The following is an 11,616-nucleotide window of genomic DNA, read 5'->3' on the forward strand; positions in this document are numbered from 1 at the left end:
CCCCCCATCTTCAAGCTCTAGTATGTTCCATCATAGTGTTTTGTGTTTGTAATTCAGTTTCCTTCTGACATTTTTTAAATTAACCGGACAAATCTCATTGAGCATTGAATGGCAAAGTTCCCGCTATTTATAGGGTGAAAACAAGAAACTAGTATGAATTGTTTCGTACGCGACCCTGCATCAACAAAAACAAGTTTGATAGGATGATGGTGCATCCAACATATCTTTCTGGCTAGCAATAGTGTTGTCATAATTTCTCATTGACAACAGAATATCACTACTTGGAGAAAAAATAGGTATAGAGTGCACATAATCGCAACTACTGAGGCGCCAACAGATGTTGATTTCATTGCTAATTAATGAAATCTCATGGCAATTTCTAAAATTTCAATCATTTCGACAAATACTGAAATTGTCGCCTTTCGATCAAAAAAGTTGGTAACATTTTTATGGAATTTATGTGATAATTCTGGTCATTTGGCTCAAATGGAAACCTAAATGGTTAAAATTTAGTGATTTCATTACGTTTGGGATATTTCTAAACACAAATACAAAAACAAGCTAACAGATGACAATTTTAATTTGTTTGTTCATCTTCATTGAATCCTATATACTATCTAAATAGTTTATTCTCACTGTTTCTATTAAATTATCTTAGCATGCACACATGCGATCTCATTAAATGTTCACCATAAAATGCATGAAAAAAGTACATTATATTATGCTAATTATATTCAATACATATTTTTTTAACTATACAATAACAAAATTCAATCTATAATATGTATTTTCAGATTTAGTTCATATATTATTAATTCAAACATTTATGTTTCATACAACCAAATCTCATAATACTACAGCCAATTCCCACAACAACGTGCTGGCTATCATCTAGTTAACCATGCCATAAAAACCCAGTAAAAGAAACATGTTCTACGACCAATAATTTCGACCATCACATTTCATTACTAGCAAGAGTGGGGCTCGTGCATCAGCATCTTATTGAAGATATTGTCTTCTTTGCATCTCTTTCCGATCCCCACAATCTCTTGACAATGATGAAATATGGTATGGTGTAAGATTAGTTAGTTGCAATAAAAATATGTTCTACAAGGATAAGAAAGAGGATATATAAGTCACCCTCAAGTGGGCTCCTCCCAAGTTAATAGGCATTGCTTTATTGTCTCATACTCCCTCCGTTTCTTTTTAGTCTGCATATAAGATTTGGTCAAAGTCAAACTTGGTCAACTTTGACTAAGTTTATAGAAAAAATATATTAAGATTCACACTATGAAATCAATATTGTTAGATGCATCATGAAATTAATTTTCAAACCATATAGCTTTAGTACTATAGATGTTGATATTTTTTCCAATAAAGTTAGTCAAACTTTATAAAGTTTGACTTTGACCAAATTTTATATGCAGAGTAAAAAGAAACGAAGCGAAGGGAGTACTTTGCTTGTCACATTAATACAGTTGTTCTAGAGAATATCATAATGTCAGTTGGTGTGATTGCGGGGAGAGTCGCTGCGATCCATAATGTTGATTGGGTACACCTAGATGGGAAGAAGAGATATATATAGGGGTCACTGCCCAGCATGGAGTAGCAAACTAATTCCCAGCGGTCGGAGCTAGCTGCGAAATGGCGGCGGCAGTGCCGGTTTGGTTCGTCTCCCTGGCCGGACTCGGCGCCCTGTACTTGTCCGCTGCCTGCCTCCGTCTCCTCGCCCACCTCGCCCTCTGCCTCCGCCGGCCCATCGACCTCCGCTGCCACTACGGCTCGTGGGCGGTCGTTACCGGCCCAACCACGGGGCTAGGCCGATCCATGGCCACGGAGCTCGCCCGCCGTGGCATCAGCCTCGTCCTCCTCGACCTCGACGCGGCCAACCTGCAATCCGTCTCGGCTGCCCTCCACGAGGCCCACCCCGGGGTGGAGACCAAGACCGTAGTGTTCGACCTCTCTCTCGTCGGCACCGCTGCCGGCGACGAGGCGATGCGGCGGCTCAAGGAGGCCACAGAGGGGCTGGATGTGGGGCTACTGGTGAACAACGCCGCCGTGAATCGGCCCGGCGCGCTGTACGTGCACGAGGCGGACGTGGAGCGCCTGGCGAGGATGGTGCTGGTGAACGTGATGGCGCTCACGGAGGTGACGGCGGCGGTGCTGCCGGGGATGCTGGATCGGGGGAGGGGCGCCATTGTCAACGTCGGGTCGGGGTCGACGGTGGCCGTGCCCTCCTTCCCGCTCTACACCGTCTACAGCGCCACGAAACGGTACGTGCAGCACCTGACGCGGTGCCTCAGCGTGGAGTACAAGCACAGGGGCATCGACGTGCAGTGCCAGGTCCCGTTCTACGTGCACACCGGCATGCTGTCGCCGGCAATAAAGGCGACCATGACATTCCCGGCGTTCGTGGCGACCGCCGACGCGTACGCCCGGGACGCGGCGCGGTGGATCGGCCACGGCATGCTCTGCGTGCCCGACGCGTCCCAGCAGCTGCAGTGGTTCCTCGCCGGCTTTGTCCCCGACGCCGTTCACGACTGGTACCTCCTCCGGCAGCATCTCAAGCACAGGGCCATCCTCCGGCCGAAGCTGGCGTGATACCACTCGTCATGTGTACATTCATGCATGCGCATGCGCATGGTCGCTGGCCGATGTAGACCTATCATATGGATTATGGAGGCAGCTTAAAATCATGCGTATATGCATTCTCGATCAAATTCCGTGCAATTCATACTCCTATATATTCTATAGCATGTCATATGAATGGTTATAACAATGATGTACTTGGAATCTATACTTCTTATAAAAAAGCGAATATTTCTTTTTGAAAGCCACCCGGCAAATGCAGATGCGCACAGATTACCAGCATCGGAAATATTTTTTTTTGAAGTGCCCAGCAATTGCTGGTTTTTTCATTATGATAGAAAGGGAGAGATAATTACACAGCTGCCAGAGCAGTCATAAGGATGAAAAAAGAGAGAAGTTAAAAGACTATAGCCTATAGAGGAGACAATTCTGGGTTACATTTCACGGTGGGTCCCCGAAGGGAGACAGCAAGCAGGTGGCTCCTGCGAGCCTCCAGGCCTCGACGGATCGGCGGATATTTTGGATGATCATTGCCGTGCTCTCGCTCTTCTTTTTGAAAATCCTATTGTTCCTCTCGAGCCACAGCTTCCAAGCGATGAGGATTACCAGCATCGGATTAGCCCCACCTGATTAAATCTAGGCCCCTTAGAGCAACTCCGACACGCCGACCTAAATGGACGGACGCTTTATCTGCTTTTTGCTCATCGTTCGCCCTATTTTTTGTTTGGGTCAGCAGTGCCCCAACGTGCGGATCCATTTTTGCCCGTGCGGCCGGCTTGCCGTTGTTTTTTAAACAAAAAATAAATATTTTACATAATTTCACAAAGCAAACAAATATAGCATAGTCCACGAGCCAAATAAATATATCGTAGTTTTATAAAACAAATAAAAATTAAATTGTCTCAAATACATTAAAAAAATACATCTATCGATTGCTAACATGAGCCTACACATGCTCAACCAAATCATCTTACATCTGAATGTGAGTTTACGGGCAAATGTTGCTGCTCTTCCATGCTCGGGCGCAACATTGTCACCCTGAAACTGAAACCCTTGGTCGTAGATATTTTACGGGCACTCATCCTCTACGATCATATTGTGCATGATCACACAAGCAGTCATCATCTCTCACAACTTCTATGTGCTTCAAGTTCTAGTAGGATACTGAACGATACCCTATCGAGATTGCAGAACATCAAAGGCACGCTCCACATCCTTCCTAGCACTCTCTTGCTCTTGTGCAAATCTCCTCCTCTTCTCTCCTACAGGGTTGGAGATTGTCTTCACAATAGTGGTCCACTGAGGATAGATACCGTCAGCTAGGTAGTATCTTTTGTTGTAGTTGTGGTCGTTGATGTTAGCATTCATCGGCGGGCAGTTGCCTTCGGTAAGCCTTGCAAAGAGCGTCGAAGCACGATGATATCATTGTGCGATCCGGAGAAAGAGTGCCAGATTCAGAGATCTTGTGAGGCCACGGCCTCAAGTATGACAATGCAAGCCTTGAAATGGCCCCTATACTGCCCTTGCCAAGCAGAAGGACAATTCTTTCACTCCCAGTGCATACAGTCTATGCTGCCAAGCATCCTCGCGAAGCCCATACTGACATTCATCGCCGACAACCTGGCTGTATCTTCAGCATTTGGCTCTCTCATATACTCGGGCCAAACACTGCAATCACAGCCTAGCAGAACTTGTACATGGACTCTAGACACGTAGACTCGCTCATACGAACGTACTCATCAATGAGATCACCGGGCACTCCGTATGCAAGCATCTGAATAGCCGGAGTGCATTTCTGATAAGAGAGAAGCCAATCTTTCCAAGGGCATCCTCCTTGCACTCAAAATACTTATCGTATCCGACCACCACCTCCCAAATACGGTTGAAAACATGCCTAGGCATACAGAAATGGCGCCGGAATTGGTGATTTTAGAAGAGCGGGTTGGATGTCTCAAAGTAGTCCTTCCAAAGAAGAAAATGGCCGCTCTCTCGATTGCGGTTCAATACCGGAGTGCACCCCGGGATCGAGCCCGGGAACAACAACCGTTGCCTACTAAGGTGGTCATGCATGACCAACACGGCAACTACCATCTCCTCATCGTCGGATGAGGAATCCATTTGTACCTTGGGGGCAAACTGTCGAACAACTTGCGGGCGTCGTCGAAGAAGCTGTCCGATGGAGAGATGCACGCCTCCCCTGGACCAGGTAGCTGGTCTGGCGTCTTCAGACGAGCGTGACGGCGTCAGACGAAGGAGCTGGCTGGGGCGACTTCGTGCTCGCGGCGACGTCAGGGGGTGGGGGGAAGCTGCGGTGGCGAGGCAGTGGTGGCGGCGTGCGGGGGAGGTGTGTGTGCGCAAACTGCTAGCACGGGCAGTGGAACTAGGCAACGGCGACGACGGGGTTGGGCGGGCGAGGGCTTGCTGCCGATGGGGGTGGAAGAGAACGGCCTATGCGCCACCGGCTGACGGGCCAAGGGGAGGAGTACGCGGGCGTCTCGCACGTCCTTTTCTTGTCCGCCGCTGTAAATGAGGCCTAAATTTAGACCATGAATGAGTTGTCAGGCGGACGAAAAGCAGACGCACATTCGTTTGGATCGGCGCGTTGGGCCAACTTTTCTACCCTCGGCTATCCAAACAGATATGCGCGGACGAAATGGGCTGGCGCGTTGGAGTTGCTTTTAGCCGGCGAACGTTTGGCAGAGGGGGTCATTTGCCAACATTTTCATGGTATTTTTTTTCTTGGTAGTTTTAGCTGTGTGTGGGGTGACGGTTTTTTTAAGAACAACATGGCATTTTCTGGGACACAGCGGGCTCGGAATGTTAGACTGTATGGCTACTGGGTTCTGCTGGTCGTTTAGTGAAAACTGGAAAGGGGACTCTGATGCGTCTCACTCCCTGTCACGCTCTCACTCTGACACTCCGATCTGGAAACACGTTCAGTTAACTTATTAATGTGGTCTATCCTGGAGCTTGATCACGTTTCCTTAACTTGTTATATCTTTTTATATCCTGGAGCTTGATCGCCGACTTCCCTGCGGGCATGGACGACGACCTCGCTCCTCCTCCACCCCCTGCCTCCCAAGATGATGGTGGTCGCGTCGCGGAGCTCCCCGGAGGGCTCACCATGTGGGCTTCCCCGGCACCGGCAGTCAAGGCCAAGCCGCTCCTGGAGAAGCCGGCCAACGTCCTCATCTACATGCGGCCGGGCTTCTTCGACGTCGTCGTCGTCAGCTCCTCCGGTGATCGCGGCTTCTATCGCCTGCCCATGCAGGAGGTGGCTGCGGCGGCCGGCATGCTCGTCGCCAACTTCGCCACCGCGTCCTTCGGTCACCTCACCAAGGTGGCCACAGTGGGGCCTTCTAGAACCCCCATCACCTCTGTGGACGTCATCTGCCGCGACTCTAGGGCTCTGCCGGGCCCTGCGGCCGCTGCGGCCGGCGGCGATCTCAACCTCTCCTGGCCCGCCACCCCTCTGGTGCTGGACGAAGACAACGAGGTCCCTGCTCCCGTGGTGCCGCTGCCTTCTCCTCCGCCCGCCGCCACCCCTTCGGTGGCCTCCCCGGCCCGCCGCCGGAGCGCCCGCCTCGCCGGGATCGAGCCTCCGGAGTACGTCTCCATCATCCAGAAGGCCACTCAGCGCATGCGTGTCTTGAAGGAAGGAAAGATTTCTGCTGGTGGAAAGGCGCTCCTCCCAGTTCAGCTCATCGACATGGCGCCCGAGGTCTCCTCGCCCCTCCCTCGGCAGGACGTGCTGGAGCTTGCCGCTGCCTGTGACGTGCCCGCCTCGGCTCTCCTTGATGACACCGCATGTGTCTAATGTTGCGTCTTCAACTGTCAGCCCCGGATCCCCTCGCGGTCCTTCTCTGCCATCGCGCTTCGGCTTGTATCAGTCTGTCGTCTTTATCCCGTTTTAGTCCTAACTTTGCTCCGACCATAGGTCTTAGCTCTTCTGAGCTTGGTCGCAGCCTCTTTCCTTTGCTACTTTCACGTCTAGTTGCAGCTATGGGTCTCAACCCGGCTGTACTTGGCCTAGACTTGCTCCATGTATCTGTTTGTAGGTGGCCTTGTCCGGCCATGTTTCGTTATGTTTTCGTTGCCCTTTATAGTTTCCATGAATCGTAAAACTCGTTTCATCTCTTGGAATGTTCGTGGTCTCGGTAGAAACAAAAAATGTACTGACGTCAAAGCTGCTCTCTTCGGCCTCGACCCCTCTTTTATTTGCTTGCAAGAAACAAAGCTTGATGATATCTCTACTTTCAAAGCCAGCTCCTTCTTACCCACTAGGTTGAAATCATTCCATTTCTTGCCTTCAAATGGTTCTGCTGGAGGAATACTAACAGCTTGGAACGATCAAGACTACTCCTGCACTTCTGTCACTGCTCATAAGTTCTCCTTAACCTTACACTTCTCGGCCAGAGCTAGCAACGATGATTTCTCGATCTCTAACATTTATGGTCCTTGCGTCAGCTTTAAGAAGCAAGCGTTTGTTGACGAACTTCTTCTCTTAGGCTCCTTTGTAACCGGCCCCTGGGCTCTTTTAGGCGATTTCAACTTTACTCTAAAGCCCAACGAGCGCTCGAATGACAACTTTAACCATTCCGAAGCCTTGCTCTTCTCGTCTACCTTAAACCGTCTTAATCTTCAGGAGCTTCCCCTTCTCGATAGGCTATTCACTTGGTCTAACCAACAAGACTCCCCGACTTTGGTGCGCTTGGATAGGGCTTTTGTCAACACAGCTTGGAGTTTCCTCCTCCCGGACTCCACACTCACGTCCGCTTGCCGGTCAACTTCTGATCATGTGCCGCTTGTTCTCATTGTTGCGTCCAAAGTTCCCATGCCTTCGGTCCTCCGGTTCAACAACGGCCTTCTGCACTTACAACCTTTCATGAACATCATTTTGCAAAATTGGAATAGTGTTGTCCCATCTACCCACTTGGGCCACTTATGTCTCAAACTTAAGAGAGTGCGCGCAGCTGCTAAGGCCTGGGCCAAGCAAGCTAGATCTCCTCTTGTGATCACTAAAAACTGCCACACGGTCATCACCTTCCTAGACAAAATAGAAGAATTCCGCTCGCTCTCCTCCTTAGAACGCTCTCTTCGCACGCAGGTTTCTCTGTCCCTTCACCGGCACAACGCCCTAGCTGCTGTTTACTGGCGGCAACGGGCTAAAATCAAGGACTGTGTGCTCGGTGATGAGAACACGGACTACTTCCACCTTTGCTCTACGATCAGGCTGCGTAAAAACCAAATTAAATTCCTCAACATAGATGGTAGCGAGGTCTCTTCCCACTCCGGCAAGCATCGTGCTCTTCGTGACTACTTTAAACTTGTCATTGGTACCCCTATAGCCTGTTCTATTCCTCCCAATCTAAACGAGCTAGTATCCGGTTCTCGTCTAAGACCCTCTCAGTCTCTCGATTTGACTCGCCCCTTCTCTCTCGAGGAGATTAAAACGGCTCTCTTCGACATGAACGATAATGCTAGCCCCGGACCAGACGGTTTTGGGCCGGCTTTCTACAAGGCCAATTGGTACCTAGCTAAAAACGACCTTCTATCCCTTCTCAACAGTTTCTACTCCTGCTCTGCAGATCTTAGGCGTATCAACAAAGCTTACATTGTCCTCATCCCCAAAAAACCTGGCACAACTGACCCTGACCAGATGCGTCCGATTTCCCTTCAAAACTGCTCGGTCAAACTCTGCTCCAAGTGCCTTTCTATTAGAGTTCAGCCGGTTATTCGTGATCTTGTCCATGCGGATCAATCCGGCTTTATCAAAGGACGGTGTATCTCGGAAAACTTCATTCTCGCAGCTGATATTGTGCAAGCTTGCCACAAAAGAAAATGCCCGGCCTTAGTCTTAAAATTGGATTTTAGGAAAGCCTTTGACTCTGTCTCTTGGGAGAGTCTTTATCGTATCCTTCAAGCCAAAGGCTTTTCAGAAACTTGGATTCGTTGGATTATGATGCTGAACGACTCTGACCAATCGGCTATTCTTCTTAACGGCGTTCCCGGGAACTGGATTCAATGTAAAAATGGACTCAGACAAGGCGACCCCATTTCACCTTACCTCTTCATCATTATTGCCGATATCCTCCAACGCATGATCCTAGAGGCCTCAACTCAGGGGCTGCTGCAGCACCCAATTGTTCCCAACTCGCCATGTCCTGTTCTTCAATACGCGGATGACACTCTAATTATCATAAAGGCAGACGAAGATAACCTTGCCTCCCTAAAATCTATCCTGCTCAATTTCTCCCTCGCCACGGGTCTCCACATCAATTTTGCTAAAAGCACTTTTGCTCCAATCCATGTTGACCCTTCTGTGGCCGCTCGCATGGCAAGTATGTTGGGTTGCTCGGTCGGTACTTTCCCGCAGAACTATCTTGGTCTCCCTTTGTCTACCCACAAACTTCGTCTAATAGATTTCCACCCGTTAATTGCTAAGGTTGAGAAAAGGTTCGCTGGTTGGCGAGGACACCTTCTCTCTGCGGCCGGTAGGGCAGTTCTTGTCAACTCTGTAATTCGAGCTCTTCCCACCTATGCTATGAGCGTTATGCTGCTTCCTGTTGGTTCTATTCAGGAGATTGACAAGCGGTGCCGTGCTTTCTTTTGGGCTGGCGATGACCACGTGAATGGGGGTCAATGCAAAGTTGCTTGGGCAGACGTCTGTGCCCCCACTAAGAAGGGCGGCCTGGGCTTTAGATGCCTTCATACTCATAATATTTGCCTGCTTCTAAAATCCCTCAGTAAAATACACCAACCCGGTCTTGGCTCTTGGGACTCTTGGCTTGCCTCCACGTATGGTTGGGAAGGCGGGCACTACATTGGTGACACTCATAGACTACACACAATTGTTTGGAAGGACCTCCTGTCTGGTCTCCCTTTCTTCCGCTCTATTACCCACGTCAAGATCGGTAACGGTGTCTCAACCGTGTTTTGGTTGGATCTATGGATCGGCAACGATACCTTGGCTGCTCGCTTCCCAAGTCTTTTCTCCCATGTTACAAAACCTAATGTATCTGTTGCGTTTGTTCTTTCGGCGGAGGATCTTCGTCTTTCATTACAACCACGTCTGACCATCGCTGCTACTAACGAGCTTCTTTGCCTGCGTACTGTTTTAGCCATAGTTAACTTGATGCCGCAAGTACCGGATAACCGTTTATGCAGGATCAACGATAAGCCTCTTTCTGTTGCTTCTGCGTATGGAGCTGCTTTCTCATCTCGGCCGGATGATCAGTTCTCTGAATTCATCTGGAGGAAGAACTATGCGACTAATCGGTGTAGGTTATTTATCTGGCTGGCGCATCGAGGAAGACTGTTTACCAACGAGCGTCGCTTCCGGAGGGACCTAACGGACTCCGATACCTGCCCTTTCTGTTCGGAAACGGAGTCTAATTCCCACATGCTAATTCACTGCCATGTTGCCGCTCAAGCTTGGATGACTGTGGACTCGCTAAACATCAACCCTTCAGATTGTTCTTCCATCCAAGACCTGCAAGGGCGTTCACCTGCTTGCAACTTTCGCAATACGGTTACTATGTCCATCCTCCGGAGCCTGTGGAATAGAAGGAACGCTAAAGTTTTCAAGCAAGAAGATGAGTCTTTGGGCTGCGTTCTTCGGCGGGCATCGCAAGACCTCTTTCTTTGGGCCCATCGATGTGGAAAGGAGAATCGCAAACAAATTCTGATCGACTGGGGAATCATGTTGTCCCGGCTAGATGTAGCATAGTAGTTTTTTATTTGATGTTTCCCTCTTTTCCTTTGCCCCTCCCTCTGTGTATATTCTCTTTTAAACTTTAAAATTAATAAATGAGTTCAGGCTGGCTTTTGCCCGCCGTAGTTCCCTCAAAAAAATCAAAAAATATTTTTTCAGAATTTTTTAAAACATAAAAGTATATTTTTTGAATTGTTCAAGTGCTCCACGAAGCTCGAGTCCGATTTAGCATTTTCCATAGTTCACGTATGTCAATTCTCCGCTAAAGAAAAAAAGAACGTTCGTCAAGAACACTAAGATTATTTAATTTTGGCTTTCTTGATAGTACTCACTCCGTTCCCAAATATAAGACGTTTTGAACTATATGAATGTCTTAGATTTAGGAACGGAGGGAGTACTTTCTGTAGACTTTACCCCATACGTGAATAAGCTATAGAGTTTCTTTAAAGATGAATCACTCGAACAAGCGAATCCTTTTATGAATTGCTTTATTGTACTATAATTCCCTTCCTTGTTTGCTTTCCATGTGATGTATCAGGCGTACAAAGGGTAGAAAATTGCCCATTTAATTCACGCAAAACCAGACGAAAACGGATACAAACCAACTACCTGGGGATTACTCACAAAGCATACAACTCCATAGGTGCAAGATTAGCCTAACAACCATACCCAACACATAACGATCACCCCCCACACACAGCTACCTCGTAAAAAAACAAGAGTAACTCCGCTGAGGACCACTGGCACCTCTAAATCAACGGAGAGAAGCCAAGCCATAAGGACAACCCAAGAGAATGATGACCTTCCATCAAGCAGCTGCGGATGACTTTCCTGTGGCGCCGCTCATCTTTCTTTTGCTACTGAGAGCCTCCTCCACAATCGCCTTGCCAGATACAGGGCTAGCCACTTCCAATTGAGCAAGCTCTATCTGGAAGATAATTTCATCAACCTTGTCACGCAGAAATTTGTACAACAGTCACGAGCGAGTGGGTGACCGTCGGAACCTCCACACTCCACAAAGGCGAGCGGTTGGCTGGCCTCCAAAGGATCATACGCCAACATACCGACCACCTCAACATCATCAGCCACAGGTACCACCGACACAATGGACTCAAGCATCTCCGGTTGCTCACATGAAAGAGGCGAATCTTGTCCCATAGTGTCCTCAACGACGAATGGCGGGCTTGCCGCTAACATCGGCGGTGACACATCATGGGCATCACCACGCCCATCTCCTTTGGAAGCACTATCGACATAGGCGAAGAGGGCGCCTTACATAGCTCGTGCAGCTCAGACATAATCTGCAGCATTAG

The 11,616-nt window shown here is 48.7% G+C and overlaps 1 protein-coding gene across 1 annotated transcript; it reads left to right on the plus strand.

Moving 5' to 3' along the window:
* Nucleotides 1-1,484: 1,484 nt before the first annotated feature.
* LOC109744922 (very-long-chain 3-oxoacyl-CoA reductase 1) lies at nt 1,485-2,833 on the plus strand. Its single transcript, XM_020304062.4, has one exon. It carries the CDS (start codon nt 1,645-1,647, stop codon nt 2,599-2,601), a length of 957 nt encoding a protein of 318 aa, XP_020159651.1. The 5' UTR covers nt 1,485-1,644; the 3' UTR covers nt 2,602-2,833.
* The last annotated feature ends 8,783 nt before the right edge of the window (nt 2,834-11,616 follow it).

The sequence above is a fragment of the Aegilops tauschii genome, chromosome 2 (genome assembly GCF_002575655.3).
Source record: "Aegilops tauschii subsp. strangulata cultivar AL8/78 chromosome 2, Aet v6.0, whole genome shotgun sequence".
Lineage (NCBI taxonomy): Eukaryota > Viridiplantae > Streptophyta > Magnoliopsida > Poales > Poaceae > Aegilops > Aegilops tauschii.